Genomic DNA, 18,016 nt, shown 5'->3' on the forward strand with positions numbered 1-18,016 from the left:
TGCACCACAGCTCCAACAGAACCCTGCTCTGCATTGGCCCTACAGGGGAGGGGAAGGGACCAGCATCGTAGCTGCACCACTTCATATGTTCTCCTTATTCCTAGTTCCCCAGTGACTGGGATCCCATAATGCATGCCTCCGTATTTACAAAGGGAGTCCTCTGTATCAGGGACTCCTCCTTCCCCCAGTGCTACTTGTTTTGTGGCACTTCTGCCTGGGGTAAGGGGTCATCCCTTACTGGGGACCGTGTCTAATGCCCAGCACTTGCTGCCCCCTCACCCTCCTGTGCCATCACGCAGCTAATGGGGGATAAGGGCACACTCTTGTGTTAGCTAGCCCTGGCATCCGGTTATCCTGCTAAATCCTTGGGTGAGCTGCCAGTTGGTCCAAGTCTAAAGGCAGGGTCCTGATTGGAACTGGGAAAATTAAGACCATCCAGCTGCAGCTTGCCAGTGAAGTACAGCTACCTCTGGGGTGGAACATGGCAGCTGTTTTGCAGGTCACAGCAACAATACCCAGCAGTTTATGACAAGGAGCAGCAAAGAAAGTCCCCAGGTTCAAGGTAGGAAATTCCCCAGGGAGCGCAGGTGGGACACTGGGTTGTTCCCCAGTGCTGGAGTAGGTGATTGGAACTGCTCATGGCTACATGGGGATCTGGGCTGGAAAACAGCACATGAGCATCCTGCAGGGGTATTGTTGCTGTTCTCTGCGCATCCCCTCCTGATTCCCATCGCCCCTTCCTGCATTCCTGGGGCCCTGCTGAGCTGCCACAGCTAATGGCAGCTCAGTCCAAGGCGAATGGAGACGTGTTTGCTTTATAACCCCTCTCGCTGCGGTGCTAGGCTCCCTTCAACCTCCTGTAATGCAGGGGCCCACGTGCTTTTCACACAGGCTCCCTCTCTCCCACGCCCTCCACCCCTGGCAGCTCTACGCAGACTCACTATCACGTCCCATCTCCCTGCCAGCATGGGAACAGCCTGACCCATCCCACACTGCCCATGCCCACACCATCAGTATCAATGATCAGCCCCTCCCCCCATAACCCAGTCTCCTGCCCCCAGGCTCTTCTCACAAATCTCTCCCTCCAGCTGGGGACAGGGCCCCCCACTCAGAACTGATTTCCCCCTTGCTCTGTCAGTTCCTGGTCTGCCCAAGTCACAGCCCAGGTTCCTCAGTCGCCCCTCATTAGCTGAATCCCACCAATACACATTGTCCCCACACACCCAATTGCCCCTTCTTCCAGCTCCCTCCTTGCACCTTCCTGCCTGCTTTCCCCACCCACCCTCCTCCAGGCTCTTGATCCAGCCACCCCCTTTTCTGCTCTCCCATCTTTTGCCCCTTGGGCCAAAGTCTTCCCCCACTCCTGCTTTGCCCCCCAATCCAGTCTCTCTGCTCTCTCAGCCTGGCTTCCCCTGAACTGACCGTTTGGCCTGGATCCCACACTGGCAGCACCGTAGGGGCCCTCAGTGGGGACTCCTGGAGGGGCATTGCTGCCCATGGGGCGTTTCCCCAGTGGGTGTTTAGTGTGTTATTTTCAGCTGCCTGTCTGGTCACAGGCTTATAGCAGTGCTGCAAAATAAGTACTCTTGGCCCACTGAGCCAGACAGAAGGAAAGAGGAGGAGGATGGGGAAGGGGGAAGTGAGGTGTAGGGAAGAAATTGAATACATTCAGTGAGATGGAGAGGACAAAATCTCACATCCCAAGTGGTGATGGGGATTTAGCCAGAGCTGGTAGTTTCATTTAGGTCCCTCTCTCTGGTCCCATCTGGACAGGACATCTCTCAGGATTAAGGCAGCAGTAGGCAGAAAAGCCCATCCCCTCACTATTTTGTCCCCTAATTAAACCTAATTTCCAACTCACCAATTTTGTTCCATTGATTTGCGCTCCTACACGTCTCATGTTTACCAGGCATGATTTTTACAGTTACCTCAGAGGTCTGTTTGTTTAGACAAATTCCATTTCCAGCTCCCTTTTGCACATTTTCCCATTAACATTTGTTACTGTAGGTTATTGTGACACTCTGCATTTCCACTCTTTGCACAGTTAAGGTCACAATTAGGTTTGCTAGGCATCTAGTTTTCAACTGGAAAGTCCAGTCGGAAAAGGGACCCTGGAGGCTCAAGTCAGCACAGCTGACCAGGCCACTAGAAGGCTGGTAGGCTGCAGTGGCCAGCTCCGCACGGCTCCTGGAAGCAGCTGGCATGTCCCCCCGGCTCCTAGGCACGGGGTGGCCGCAGGGGCTCTGCGGTGCAGGCACTGCCCTGAGTGCTGGCCCCGTGCCTAGGAGCTGGAGGGACATGCTTCCTGGGAGCCACCTGAGGTAAGTGCTGCCTGGAGCCCGAACCCCCTCCCCCAGCCCTGAGCCTCCTCCTGCACTCGTCAGCCCCAGCCTAGAGCCCCCTCCTGTACCCCAAACCCCTCATCCCCACTTAGAGCCCAACCCCTGCCCTAGCCCAGTGAAAATGAGCAAATGTGGGGGAAAGCGAGTGACGAAGTGAGCCGGGGGGTTGGGGGGGTGCATGCGCTCGGGGAAGGAGTGTTCGGTTTTCTGCAGTTAAAAAGTTGACAGCCCTACTCATGGCTAGGGCAGGGTTGCAGGCCAGTTGTTCCAATACGCCTGCCCTTGTGGCTGTAGCAGGTTGGAGCTGTGCCTGGCAAATGCAGCAGAGTCACAATCACCAGCAGCTGCATAGATCTGGCTTAAGCTGGGAGCGTTACCTCAAGAGCCCAGAGCAGGCCCAGGGCTGGGGGAGGTGGAGCTTGTAGCTCTGGATTAGCCTTGCCCCCCCACATTGCATCTCCCAGGAAGAGCTGGAGAGGAAAGGACACTGTAAAAAGCCAAACAGGTGCATTAGGCCTGATGCCTCTGGGGCCAAGCTGCAGCCTGGCTCATCCTGGCGGTAGAACAGCATCATACACTGCAGCGGGGCCAGCTCCGCCATCTCACAGCCCCAGGTGGGAGAATCAGGCCCACTCTCTACACCGGGTTCCAACCCAGTGGCCCTTTAACAAGCAGCCAGAAAGTCTGCACAGTTCTCTTGCTTGCTGCTGTTTTCCTGGCCTTCTTCCTACCCACCACACTGTGACCAGCCCTCTCCCTGCAACCCCCTTCTGCTGTAAACTTCCTGGCTTTCTACAAGCTGTGCCCAGCGGCAACAGTTAGCCTTTAGCAGGCCCTGGCTCTCCCCCAGGTGCAGCCTCTATGATTAATTGGCCCCTTCAGGGCCAAGGTGTGGTGAACCTCTCCCCACCTGCATCCAAAGGTCGCATTAGCCTTTGTGGTCACAGCATTGCACTGGGCACACACATTCAGCCAGTTATCCACCCCAACCCCCAAATCTTTTTCAAAGTCAAGCCCTCTTACAGATTTCCTGCAACAACTGCCTCAAACAAGGGGTGATCCTGGGAAAACCTGGCCAAGTGGCAACTTTATGGTAAGAGCCTACATAGTGCAGAGAAGCTGGTGGGCAGGGGACGTGAATCTCAGCCAGGGAGAATATCTGAGCCCTGCAAGCTGTTCATTCTGCTCTCCACTGGCTGGATCTACTTGTGCTTGGCTCATTGCCAGGACAAGCAGCTTTCATTAGTTTGCAGTGGCTATTTGTCCTGGGGATACAGTCGAGTCCTGCCCCCTGCAGGTATGTGTCAGCACTGAGGGGAGGGAGCTTGCACACTGCAGAGGCTCAGCTGGAGACCAGGCCCTGTCATGCTGCTGCTTCTCAGTTCCCTTTTCTGACCAGCTTCTGTTGCTGGCCTCAGTGAGAAGCTACAAGGTCTGCCCTCCTCCAGGACCATCCATGCAGGGACCTTGCAGCCCTTTGCAAACATGAACGAAGAGCATTGTGAGGTGGGGAGGTAGCATCATCCCCATTACACAAGTGGGGAAACTGAGGCACAGAGACGGGGAAGGGTCACCCATCAAGTCACTGGCAGAGCTGGGAATAGACCTATGCTCCTGATTCCCAGGCTTGAGCTCTATCCACTGGACCAAGTTTCCTCTCTCCTCCCTCCCAAACTGATCCACTTCCTTGTGGCAAACACTGACATCCTTAAAAAGAACAGGAGTCCTTGTGGCACCTTAGAGGCTAATAAATTTATTAGAGCATAATACCTACCTGCTGAAGTGAAGAAACAGATTGACAGAGCCAGAAGAGTACCCAGAAGTCACCTACTACAGGACAGGCCCAACAAAGAAAATAACAGAACGCCACTAGCCGTCACCTTCAGCCCCCAACTAAAACCTCTCCAACGCATTATCAAGGATCTACAATCTATCGTGAAGGACGACCCATCACTCTCACAGATCTTGGGAGACAGGCTAGTCCTCACTTACAGACAGCCCCCCAACCTGAAGCAAATACTCACTAGCAACCACACACCACACAACAGAACCACTAACCCAGGAACCTATCCTTGCAACAAAGCCTGTTGCCAGCTGTGTCCACATATCTATTCAGGGGACACCATCATAGGGCCTAATCACAATAGCCACACCATCAGGGGCTCATTCACCTGCACATCCACCAATGTGATATGCCATCATGTGCCAGCAATGCCCCTCTACCATGTATGTTGACCAAACTGGACAGTCTCTACTCAAAAGAATAAATAGACACAAATCTGACATCAGGAATCATAACATTCAAAAACCGGTAGGAGAACACTTCAAGCTCTCCAGCCACTCAGTAAAAGACTTAAGGGTGGCAATTTTGCAACAGAAAAGCTTCAAAAACAGACTCAAGCGAGAAACTGCTGAGCTTGAATTAATATGCAAACTAGATACCATTAACTTGGGCTTGAATAGAGACAGGCAGTGGCCGGGTCATTACACACACTGAATCTATTTCCCCATGTTAAGTATCCTCACACCTTCTTGTCAACTGTCTAAATGGGCCATCCTGTTTATCACGACAAAAGGTTTTTTTTCTCCTGCTTATAATAGCTCATCTTAATTAGCCTCTTACTCCACCTTTTCATGTTATCTTCTTACTAGATGTTCCATTCTATGCATCCGATGAAGTGGGCTGTAGCTCACGAAAGCTCATGCTCAAATAAATTGGTTAGTCTCTAAGGTGCCACAAGTACTCCTGTTCTTTTTGCAGATACAGACTAATATGGCTGCTACTCTGAAAACTGACCTCCTTGTACATTTCACCTAATGCTTGTCAATTCTGTCCCTTGCCAGGAGGACTGGGCCTGCTCCCACCAGCACCCACCTCACCCTCGAGAGCAGCATGGTTGTGGGGCTAGTGCTGGTTCGGAACGTAGGAGCTGCCCGGCTGGATCAGACCCCGAGTGCAGTGTCCTGTCTGTGTGGCTACACCAGACAATCCAGGGGAAGATGCGGGTCTCATCTGGCCCCTAGTAGTTAGAGCCTGGCTTAAGCAAGAGTTGGACACTCTCTTGCCAAGCTCTGTGTTTTAGTGTCACCCATTATAACACTGGTGGGGCCTGTTCTTCCCCTAAATGTCCAGACCCTCTGATGCTAGGTATGTTCTTGGCAACATTTTATGCTTGCGGCCCCCCTCCCTCCAAGGTTTCAAAAGGCTTTATGAGGAGGGATGGGCCATTGCCCCACTTCCACAGAAGGAAACCACAGCCCAGGGAGGGGGACTAGCCCACAGGTCTCCTGACTCCCAGGCCTTTCCTTTAACCACTGGGCAACACTGTTCTATGATGGCAGCGTAGGGACGGCCTGTGATGCACACAACATCCTGTTTTGGCAGCTGAACAGAGTGGAGTGAACGCACCCCATAAAGCTGGCCCTTCTCTACAATTGAGAGTTTACAGCAGGGAATCCAGCACCCTCCACGAAAACCTTGCACAGGAACAAAACAAGAAAAGCCAGTTTCTTGGTGGCGCCAGATACCGAGGTGCCAGGTGGATCCAAGCAGCAGCAAGGCCCAGCAACCTACGGCACAGAGAGAAACTGCCCTTTGGCTGGCAGAGCAGAGGTTACAGGAGCAAGCAGCAGTGAGGTGCCGCTGACTGGGCCTTTCAGCCCTGTGGCATCTGGCTGACCCCACACAGGAGCAGAGACCCTCCGTGGAGCATCCCATTCTGGTCACACCTAGTAACAATCACACCTGGTGATGGAGCACCAAACGCAGAGGGACGGGCTGGCAGCTGGGGGCAGCTCTTGGTGCGTTTGCCCAGAGGGGCAGCTCCTGGGCTCAGAGCTATTCGTCAGTCTTTCCATGCTGAGAGTATCCCGGTGTCACCCAGTGCTTTCCACCTGGGGTCCCTGGAGGCCCCTCCTGACTCACCAGGACCTAGCTGGGACCCCTCCCCCCATTTATAATGTGAAAGGCGGGGGGGGTCTCACATCTGTGGCACCCTTGTCTCCCCACCCCAAAGCGCCCGCAGTGGTGCCCCACGCTGTCCTGCTGTAATAGGCAATGCCTAGAGCAAGGCTCATGAGGATGGGACCCTCCCTCAGGGTACCCTTCACATCACAGGGCCGGCGTAGCCTGCCGCCAGGACCATTACACTGGCCCGTCCTAGGCGTATGCACTGGGGCTAGGACGGCCGGAGGGAGGGCTGCGTGTGGCGGTCACAGTTTGTCCAAGCAGCTGCAAGGGCATCGCCTGCCAGCCCAGGCCCGGGGGGTGCGTCTCCCCGAGGCCAGACAACACAGCAGTCAAGGCTCCTGCCCCCGCTGCGGCCACTCACACCCCAGGCAGCTTTAGCTGGTGCAGGTGCAGCTAGAGAGAGATGGGGCTCTTCAGGGTACGGCCGCCGGGTAACAAAACGCCTGGGAGCTCCCTGCAGTACCCTCTGTGACTAGCTACCTCAGGCAGGTCGGGGACGTGGCCTGCGGTTCCACCAGTGCCGGGACAGCCCCAGAGGTGGGAGCGAGTGAGGGCCGAGCGCAGCCTGGAACAGCGGCTACTGTGGTGCCTGTCTACACTAGGGCCCCCAGCTGGAACTGCAGCTAGTCCGGCCCGGTGGCGTTTTACACAGAAGTCGAGTGCAGACACAGCCTTCTCCCGGGGGGCGCAGAAGCCGCAGCTCATCAGTGCCCACTAGCCATGGGCTGTGGGGAGAAAGGACACTGGGTACAAACCCAAAACAGGTTTCAGAGTAGCAGCCGTGTTAGTCTGTATCCACAAAAAGAAAAGGAGGACTTGTGGCACCTTAGAGACTAACATTTATTTGAGCATAAGTTTTCGTGAGCTACAGCCCACTTCATCAGATGCATTCAGTGGAAAATACAGTGGGGAGATTTCCATACACACTGTAATGAGAGTGATCACTTAAGGTGAGCTATTACCAGCATGAGCAGGGGGAAAAAACCTTTTGTAGTGATAATCAAGGTGTGCCATTTCCAGCAGTTCACAAGAGTGTGTGAGGAACAGTGTGTCTGTGTGGGTGGGGAAATAGGCTTGAATAAAGACTGGGAGTGGATGGGTCATTACACAAAAGTAAAACTAAGTTACTTGTATCCAGTTTGCAAATTAATTCCAATTCAGCAGTCTCTCCTTAGAGTCTGTTTTTGAAGTTTTTTTTGTTGAAGAATTGCAACTTCTAGGTCTGTAACTGAGTGACCGAAGAGATTGAAGTGTTCTCCGACTTGTTTTTGAATGTTATAATTCTTGATGTCTGATTTGTGTCCATGTATTCTTTTACCTAAAGACTGTCCAGTTTGCTGGCACATGATGGCATATATCACATTAGTAGATGTGCAGGTGAACAAGCCTCTGATAGTGTGGCTGATGTGATTAGGCCCTTTGATGGTGTCCCCTGAATAGATGTGGACACAGTTGGCAACAGGCTTTGTTGCAAGGATAGGTTCCTGGGTTAGTGGTTCTGGTGCGTGGTTGCCGGTGAATATTTGCTTCAGGTTGGGGGGCTGTCTGTAGGCAAGGACTGGCCGGTCTCCCAAGATCTATGAGAGCGATGGGTCATCCTTCAGGATAGGTTGTAGATCCTTGATGATGCGTTGGAGGGGTTTTAGTTGGAGGCTGAAGGTAATGGCTAGTGGCGGTCTGTTATTTTCTTTGTTAGGCTCATCCTGTAGTAGGTGACTTCTGGGTACTCTTCTGGCTCTGTCAATCTGTTTCTTCACTTCAGCAGGGGGGTATTGTAGTTGTAAGAATGCTTGATAGAGATCTTGTAGGTGTTTGTCTCTGTCTGAGGGAATGGAGCAAATGCAGTTGTACTGTAGAGCTTGGCTGTAGACAATGGATCGTGTGGTGTGGTCTGGATGAAAGCTGGAGGCATGTAGGTAGGCATAGCGGTCAGTAGGTTTCTGGCATAAGGTGATGTTTATGTGACCATCGCTTATTAGCACTGTAGTGTCCAGGAAGTGGATCTCTTGTGTGGACTGGTCCAGGCTGAGGTTGATGGTGGGATGGAAATTGTTGAAATCATGGTGGAATTCCTCCAGGGCTTCTTTTCCATGGGTCCAGATGATGAAGAGGTCATCAATGTAGCACAAGTAGAGAAGGGGCGTTAGAACAACGCTTCCTCAGCTCTCGTCCCCTAAGTCAGCCATGGCATCCTGTGGGGCCATGCGGGTACCCATAGCAGTGCTGCCGATTTGAAGGTTCACATTTGGGGACAATGTATAATAGTTATGGGTGAGGAGAAAGTCAAAGTTCAGCAGGTTTGCCGTGACATTATCGGCGATACTGTTCCTGACGGCTTGTAGTCCATCTTTGTGTGGAATGTTGTTGTAGAGGGCTTCTACATCCATAGTAGCCAGGATGGTGTCATCAGGAAAATCACCGATGGATTGTAGTTTCCCCAGGAAGTCAGTGGTGTCTCGAAGAGAGCTGGGAGTGCTGGTAGCGTAGGGCCTGAGGAGGGAGTCTACATAGCCAGACAATCCTGCTGTCAGGGTACCAATGCCCGAGATGATGGGGCTTCCAGGATTTCCAGGTTTATGGATCTTGGGTAGGAGATAGAATACCCCAGGTCGGGGTTCCAGGGGTGTCTGTGCAGATTTGTTCTTGTGCTGTTTCCAGGGCGTTTCTTGAGCAAATGGGGTAGTTTCTTTTGGTAGCCCTCAGTGGGATCAGAGGGTAATGGCTTGTAGAAAGTGGTGTTGGAGAGCTGCCGAGCAGCCTCTTGTTCATATTCCGACCTATTCATGATGATGACAGCACCTCCTTTGTCAGCCTTTTTGATTATGATGTCAGAGTCGTTTCTGAGGCTGTGGATGGCATTGTGTTCTGCATGGCTAAGGTTATGGGGCAAGCGACGCTCCTTTTCCACAATTTCAGCCCATGCATGTTGGCGGAAGCACTCTATGTAGAAGTCCAGTCTGTTGTTTCTACCTTCAGGAGGAGTCCACCCAGAATCCTTCTTTTTGTAGTCTTGTAGGAAGGTCTCTGTGGGTTAGTATGTTATTCAGAGGTGTGTTGGAAATATTTGTTGAGTCGGAGATGTCGAAAATAGGATTCTAGGTCACCACAGAACTGTATCATGTTCGTGGGGTGGAGGGGCAGAAGGAGAGGCCCCGAGATAGCCCAGCAGAAGAATCTGTCCTAAGAGTATATAGTTGGATAGATTAACAATATTGCTGGGTGGGTTAAGGGAACCACTGTTGTGGCCCCTTGTGGCATATAGGGGTTTAGTGTCCTTTTTCTTTTGTAGAGAAGCAAAAAGTGTGTTGTAAATGGCTTGTCTAGTTTTTGTAAAGTCCAGCCACGAGGAAGTTTGTGTGGAAGGTTGTTTTTTTATGAGAGTATCCAGTTTTGAGAGCTCAATCTTTCCCTGTTTGCTATAGAGGATGTTGATCAGGTGGTTCCGCAGTTTTTGAGAGCGTGTGACACAAGCTGTCAGCATAGTCTGTGTGGTATGTAGATTGTAATGGATTTTTTACCTTCAGCCTTTTTGGTACGATGTCCATCTGTTTGCATTTGGAAAGGAAGATGTCTGTATCTGTACGAGTTTTTTCATGCAGTTGATTGATTTCCACTCCATATGGCTGAATTCAGTGCCTTGCATAATGACAGGTTTCAGAGTAGCAGCCGTGTTAGTCTGTATCTGCAAAAAGACAAGGAGTAAGGTACTTGTGGCACCTTAGAGACTAACCAATTTATCTGAGCATAAGCTTTCGTAAGCTACAGCTCACTTCATCGGATGCATTCAGTGGAAAATACAGTGGGGAGATTTATATACATAGAGAACATGAAACAATGGGTGTTACCATACACACTAACGAGAGGGATCACTTAAGGTGAGCTATTACCAGCACTGGTGGGGGCGGGGGCGGGACCTTTTGTAGTTATAATCAAGGTAGGCCATTTCCAGCAATTAACAAGAACATCTGAGGAACAGTGGGGGAGGGGGAGGGAAATAAACATGGGGAAATAGTTTTACTTTGTGTAATGACCCATCCACTCTCAGTCTCTATTCAAGCCTAAGTTAATTGTATCCAGTTTGAAAATTAATTCCAATTCAGCAGTCTCTCCTTGGAGTCGGTTTCTGAAGTTTTTTGGTTGAAGAATTGTCACTTTTAGGTCTCTAATAGAGTGACCAGAGAGATTGAAGTGTTCTCTGACAGGTTTTTGAATGTTATAATTCTTGACATCTTATTTGTGTCTATTTATTCTTTTGAGTAGAGACTGTCCAGTTTGACCAATGTACATGGCAGAGGGGCATTGCTGGCACATGATGGCATATATCACACTGGTGGATGTGCTGGTGAACGAGCCTCTGATAGTGTGGCTGATGTGATTAGGCCCTATGATGGTGTCCCCTGAATAGATATGCGGGCACAGTTGGCAACGGGCTTTGTTGCAAGGATAGGTTCCTGGGTTAGTGGTTCTGTGGTGTGGTGTGTGGTTGCTGGTGAGTATTTGCTTCAGGTTGGGGGGCTGTCTGTAAGCGAGGACTGGCCTGTCTCCCAAGATCTGTGAGAGTGATGGGTCGTCCTTCAGGATAGGCTGTAGATCCTTGATGATACGCTGGAGAGGTTTTAGTTGGGGGCTGAAGGTGATGGCTAGTGGCGTTCTGTTATTTTCTTTGTTGGGCCTGTCCCGTAGTAGGTGACTTCTGGGAACTCTTCTGGCTCTGTCGATCTGTCAACCCAAAACAGACATTGAATCCCAGTGCCTGCCTTGCAGCACCACCTGCTGGGTGTCACTAACACTGCAGATGCCACCATACTTGGGGTTACATTGTACAGACATGGCCTGTCCCTCCTTCAGAGACGCCCCTCCCGTAGGCCTTCTGACCTTCCCCCAGGAAGCATTAGCCTGCTCTGGGGAGAGGCCAAGCCGGGAGCCCCACAGGCCTCCGGGCCTGCCCGTCTCATTGCAGTCTGGCTCCCCTCCATCCCTGGGAGCTGTGCAGTGCTGGGCATTGTGCTGCCCTAATGAGGACCCAAAGGGTACGCAGAGCCTCCACAGTGCCCTTACATCCTACACTTCCACAATCCCTCTGCCCTGACAGCCAGATCTGCCCACAGCTGTTTGGTTGGGAAATTTCCCACTTTGCAGCTGGGAAATTTGAAAATTATATTTTCATTTTTTTCCCCCCTTGTGCAGCTAATGAATCCCTGAATAGACGGGACAAGTGAGTCACCGCCCCAGCTCCCGGCATTTCCTGAAAAGCAGCCCTGGCTGGTTTTGACTCAGCTAGGAAAACATTCTCTGGCAACAGGGTTCTGGCTCCAGCTGCTTCGCTGATGGAAAATCATGTCTAGTTTCAAGAAAAGTCTCAAGTTTCTTCCTATTCTTGCCCTTGAAAACGACCTCTTGGGCAAGTCAGTGTCACCATCTCCTGGGTCTCAGATGCTGTGGAGTGATGGGATGTTGCTGAGCAGATGGAGGGACGTGAAGAAACTTTGGACACTCAGCAAAACGGTCTCAAAGCCTTTTACTCAGGAGACAGGCCTCCCCATTCAGCCACTGGTTCCAGACCCACCCCCCATAATGGTCAGTGAGACGACCCAGGACAGGAAAGCAGGAGGTTGTTTATTCCTGGAGTTACAATTCACCAAAGTCACAGGCTTGGCACCAGCCCATGTGATGCTAGAGGTCAGACTACAGGGCAGGGGTGGGCAAACTTTTTGGCCTGAGGGCTACATCGGGGTGCAAAACTGTATGGAGGGCCGGGTAGGGAAGGCCATGCCCCCCAAACAGCCTGGCCCCTGCCCCCATCCGACCCCCTTTCACTTCCTGCACCCCCTGAGAACCCTCCACCCATCCAACGCCCCCTGCTCCTTGTCCCCTGACCACCCCCTCCCAGGACCCCTGCCCCTAACTGCCACCTGGGACCCCACCCCTTATCCAACCGCCCCCGTACCCCATCCCCTGACTGCCACGCCCCCATCCACACCCCCACCCCCTGACAGGCCCCCCCCGGACATCACCCCATATCCAATCCCCCCTGTTCCCCGTCCCCTGCCCTCCCGAACTTCTGCCCTTTCTCCCCGTCCCCTGACTGCCCCCCCAGGACCCTCTGCCCCATATCCAACCCCCTGGCCCCCTTACCATGCCGTGCTGCCCGGCTGGAGCCAGATGTGCTTCCCTGCATGAGGGCGGACAGCAGGGGAGGGGTCGGGGTCTCGCCTCCCTGGCGGGGAGCTCAGGGGCTGGGCAGGATGGTCCCATGGGCCGGATGTGGCCTGCGGGCTGTAGTTTGCTCACCTCTGCTACAGGGTGTAATGGTCCTGCCTGGCTTGAAAACAATGACTTGATGACACCTGGGTGTCCAGAACTTGAGGCATTTTAAATCAGGGGCCACTTTCAGACTTGGCCTTTAGTTTTCTGGTCTAAAGCCTCTCTCCACCCCCCATGTCAATCGGGTGCATGAAACATGGCTCTCCCCCCCCCCCCCCCCCCCCCAGTTTGTCCCATTACCAGGGTTCTGTTTCAATTCACCCTGTGGCTACAGTGTGAACATAGTGTACACGACATGGCACGCCCCCCTTGCTTGGCTGCCGCCCTTCGCCTGTCAGCCAGAGTCGAGCACTGTCGGGAGCTGGTGCATCTCAGAGAAGGGTCACTCCCTGGCTGCTGCTCAGGGTCATTCATGCAGAACTGGCGGCCATGGATGACTTTATCCAGTAAAACAGGGGCAAGCCAGAGTCAGGGAGAAGTGTTGCACCTTTCCCTAGATCAATGAGTCAAAGAGCCAGAAGGGAATGTTACGACCATCCACTCTGACCAGCTGCCATACAGTTTAACCCAGGGGGTCCTGCACCAAACCCATATTTTGTGGCTGAGCTAGAGAAGATCTTTTGAGATATGTCCAGTCTTGATTTAAAGAGTCTGAATGACAGAACCCTCTCATCCCTGGGGATCTCAATGGAGAATTGCCCTGGTAGAAATGTTCCTGAACTGTGATGGTGTATTCCATAAGGCTTTACGGAAATATGCTTATGAATGTATATATGACATAGCTGGAATATGTTTTATGCTACATATGCCATGTAACATATCTCCGTAAAGGTTATGATCTACTGATTTATTCATCCTATTTGTATGCATGCCATTATTGTGTTCAAAGTTATGAATATTGGCTGTATACATGTTTGATTTTAAATAGCCTTAGTAAGGCATTTGGTCAGCTTCTTGAGAAAGGAATGTGCAAAGTAAGTACCCAGTCAAGAAGCACTTAATAAACAATAGATCTTGGAAGGCTCCAATCCAAATAAGAAGTCTTCCTGGAGACATTCAGGATAGTATGTGGGCAATGGCTGCTGCCTGTAAAAACCGAGTCATGCATGGACATGTGACTCCAAAACTCCATTTTGTAGCTGGATTCTACACAGGGGGAGGTTTAAGAGAAAGTCTATTTAAACCCCTGGGAGAGCCCTCCATTTTGTCTTCAGCTGGCTCAAGAGATATCCTTAGTGTGTGTGGGGAGGGGGGGGGGGGAGGCTACCTGAAAGAAACTGGAACAAAGGACAGTAACTGCAGGAGGTGTGAGTGATTCCTGGACCCAGACTAGAAGGAGACTAGTCTGTAAAAGGAAGATTACTGGAATTCTTCTGGGGGTGAGGTTTTTATCTGTACTCAGTTTTCTTACTGAATTAGACAGACTTGCATGTTCTATTTTATTTTGCTTGGTAATTCACTTTGTTCTGTCTGTTACTTGGAACCACTTAAATCCTACTTTCTGTATTTAATAAAATCACTTTTTACTTATTAATTAACCCAGAGTATGTATTAATACCTGGGGGGCAAACTGCTGTGCATCTCTCTCTCTACCAGTTATAAAGGGCGAACAATTTAGGAGTTTACCCTGTATAAGCTTTATACAGGGTAAAACGGATTTGGACCCCACTGGGAGTTGAGCATCTGCGTGTTAAAGACAGGAACACTTCTTAAGATGCTTTCAGTTTACGGCTGTTAGGGGACGTGGTTCAAACCTGGGTCTGGGTTTGCAGCAGGCTAGCGGGCCTGGCTCAAACCAGGCAGGGCACTGAAGTCCCAAGCTGGGAGGGCAGGGAAAGCAGGGGGAGAACTAGTCTTGGCACATCCATTGGCAGCCCCAAGGGGTTTCTGTGATCCAATCCATCATGGTAGCTTTTCTGACTTATTCTGTACCTAACAAGAGGAGTCTCTTCCAGTGTCCCAGAACTCTGACAGCACCGAGAGACCTGCTGGAGACAGAGCACAGCTGCTGTGCACAGAGCCATGATTCCAATCCAGCCAGTTCTGCTGGGGACGGCACCCTGCAGCCCTGGCAGGTGGGGACTGTCAAAGATCCCTGCAGTGCTGTATATCATTTGGGCAGACAAAGTGTTGTGATGTCTGGCAGGGGGTGACTGGGACATTGCTCAAAGAGGGCAAAGGTCAAGTTGCCAGGGCTGGTGTGTAGAACTGAGGGGCTGTGTGTTGGGATTGAGGCACGTGAGGGGCCGAGAGACACTGAAGGTGGATTGTGGGGAGTCAGTAGAAGATGTGAGCTGCAGGTTGAGCCTAGGAGTATCAGGAAGAGAAAGGGTCTGTGGGTTGGGACTCCAGTTCATCGTCAACAGGAAGGGGCTGCAGGCTGGGACTGACTTAGGCTACAAACCACAGCCTATCATTTAAATCAGCTTCTGTACCAGATGACTGGCAGGTAGCTGATGTGACACCAATTTTTTAAAAAAGGCCCCAGAGGCGATTCTGGCAACGACGGGCCAGTAAACCTGACTTCAGTGCTGGGCAAACTAGCTGAAACTCGAGTCAAGAACAGAATTGTCAGACACACAGGTGAACATGATTTTTTTTTTTGGAGGAGGGGTGGGGGAGGAAGCAGAAGAGTCAGCATGGTTTGTGTCAGGGGAAATCACGCCTCACCAATCTGCTAGAATTCTCTGAGGGTGTCAACAAGCATGTGGACAAGGGTGATCCAGTGGACAGAGGTCCCTCACCAAAGTCTCTTAAGAAATGTAAAGGGTCATGGGATAAGAGGGAAGGTGCTCTCATGGATCAGCAACTGGTTAAAAAGACAGGCAACAAAGGGGAGGAATAAATGGTCAGTTTGCACAGTGGAGAGAGGTAAATAGTGGGGTCCCCCAGGGGTCAGTCCTATTCAACATATTCATAAATAGGGCGCTACTAAATTCATGGTCCATTTGGGTCAATTTCAGTCATAGGATTTTAAAAATTGTAAATTTCATGATTTCAGCTATTTAAATCTGAAATTTCACAGTGTTGTAATTGGAGGACTTGTGCGGCAGGGTTCCCTCTAATTTTTTACATACATGTGCGGAATTAATTTGGTGACATGCACCGATACAGAGGGGATGTGTGACCCGTCACCGTCATATTGGTGCACATAAAATTCATGTGGTGGCGGCGAGGGGTTCGGAGTGTGGGAGGGGCTCAAGGCTGGGGGAATCAGGGCTCTTGCTGGGAATGCAGCATGCTCTGGGGTGGGGATGAGAGGTTTGGGGTGCATGAGGGGGCTCGAGCTGGAGCAGAGGGTTGGGGTGCAGCATGCTCTGGGGTGAGGATGAGAGGTTTGGGGTGCGTGAGGGGCTCGAGCTGGAGCGGAGGGTTGGGGTGCAGGGGTGTGTGGGCTCTGGGGTGGGGCCAGGGATGAGGTGTGCAGCTCAGGGCTGGGTGAGGGGTGCCTCTCCCTGGCTACGGCAGCTCCAGTGGGGCTTGGCCAGGCCAAGGGAGGGCACCTCTCCCTGGCAGCTCCAGCAGGCCTGGGCCGAGGGAGGGGCGCTGCACCTCTCCCCCAGCCACGGCAGGTCTGTGCTGGGGTCGGCAGGGAGGGGTGCCTCTCCCCGCTGCAGCCCTACATGGGGCTTAATAGGCAGCTGCGCAGCTTACAGGGAACTTAGTTGTGTGGTGGTTGCAAGGTTATTGGGGGGGGGGGGGGGGGAGGGGGAGGGTTGTGGAACTGCTACCCTTACTTCTGCGCTGCTGCTGGCGGGGTGCTGCCTTCAGAGCTGGGTTCCCAGCCAACAGCTGCCACTCTCTGGCTGCCCATCTCTAAAGGCAGCGCAGAACTAAGGGTAAAATAACCTTGTGACCCCCTCCAACTCCCTTTTGGGTCTGGGCCCCCAATTTGAGAAACACTGGTCTCCCCCATGAAATCTGTGTAGTATAGGGTAAGAGCACACGAAAGACCAGATTTCTTAGTCCATGATGCATTTTTCGTGGCCATGAATTTAGTAGGGCCCTATTCATAAATGATCTGGAAAAAGGGGTAAACACTGAGGTGGCAAAATTTGCAGATGATACAAAGCTACTCAAGATAGTTAAGTCCAAAGCAGACTGCAAAAGGATCATACAAAACTTGGGTGACTAGTCAACAAAATGGCAGATGAAATTCAATGTTGATAAATGTAAAGTAATGCACACTGGAAAACATAATCCCAACTATAGATATAAAATAATGGGGTCTAAATTAGTTGTTACCACTCAAGAAAGATCCTGTGGATAGTTCTCTGAAAACATCCAGTAGTGCCCCATATGCCAGGGAAGCAGGCGGGGCCTGTAATGGGGGTCACTCACCACTGTGGCACCTCCTGCTGGCTGTCTAGGAAATTAGCTCAGCACCCTCTCCAGGTGGTGTTTTGCTGCCATCACTCCTGCTCTAGGACCCACATCTCTCCAAGGTCTGCAACATCCTCTTCAGCAACACAGCCCTCCAGCCATACCACACACTGTCCTCCCCCCTTGCAGGGGGACCTGCAGTCCATTGTTCAGCCATTTCCTTTAGTGGCTACTGCAGCAAATTGGCATGGCCGCAGCATCCTCTTTGCCCGTGCCTCAGCCTGAAAACCCCCGCAGCCAGCCAAGAGCTGTCTCTCACATCCCTGCCCCTTCCAGAGACACAGACCTTTCTCTCTATGCTCCCAGCAGCTCCTTTTTTATATGGGCCTGCTTGACACTGATTGGCTGCTCCCTTCAGCCCTTCTCTGATTGGCTGCCTCCAGCATGGCCTCCCTAGGGCTGCTTTTAACCCCTTTTCTGCCAGTGAGAGGCAGCCACCCCATCACAGGACCCCTCCCCCTGCACTGCCCCATGTGCCAGGGACACAGGCCAGGGACCCTTCCCCAGCCCTGCCCATGTCATGGGTGGAAATTCCTTCTGGAGCTTGGCTTGGAAGAGCAGTCTGCCCCTCACTCATGCACAGGCCTCACAGGCCTCTGAACTCCAGCTGGGGCCCCTGATGCAGCTGGGGCCCAAGCCACTGTCCTCACATTTGCGCACCTGGGGATTGGCTTCTGCACGGCAGCCCTGGGCAGAGCCCAGCCAGGCTTCTTTGCCTTTCTAAACCTTGCCAGGGCATCCATGCGTTGTTCTTCCCTGCTGAGTTCAAATCCATCCTCCTGTGAAGTCCGGGGATCTTCTTAGGTGGCTCACCCCCTCCCCTTCCCCCTGCAGCCCCCTCTGTCAGAGCTTTCAGCCTTTCCTCAGAGCCAGGGCCCCCAGCACTTTGCCCAGTTGAGCAGCTTTTATAGCTACTGGCACTGCCGGGGCTGGGAAGGTGCCAGCATCTCCCTGGGGCCCAGTCTTGTTCACTTGCCACCCCTGAGGGGCCACCTAGGCCCCTCTGGCCCAGCTTTGCAGCAGGTGCATGGAGCATGCCACCCTCCTGCTACTGGTG

At 52.2% G+C, this 18,016-nt stretch overlaps 1 protein-coding gene across 1 annotated transcript in view; it reads left to right on the forward strand.

Moving 5' to 3' along the window:
• The window catches only part of MARCHF2 (membrane associated ring-CH-type finger 2), a 118,453-nt gene extending 104,339 nt beyond the window's left edge, over positions 1-14,114 (forward strand). The window contains exon 5 of the mRNA XM_075123110.1: positions 11,500-14,114. Coding sequence (XP_074979211.1) covers positions 11,500-11,514 — 15 coding nt within the window. The 3' untranslated portion in view covers positions 11,515-14,114. The remainder of the gene's footprint in view (positions 1-11,499) is intronic.
• The last annotated feature ends 3,902 nt before the right edge of the window (positions 14,115-18,016 follow it).

The sequence above is a fragment of the Caretta caretta genome, chromosome 25, assembly GCF_965140235.1.
Source record: "Caretta caretta isolate rCarCar2 chromosome 25, rCarCar1.hap1, whole genome shotgun sequence".
Lineage (NCBI taxonomy): Eukaryota > Metazoa > Chordata > Testudines > Cheloniidae > Caretta > Caretta caretta.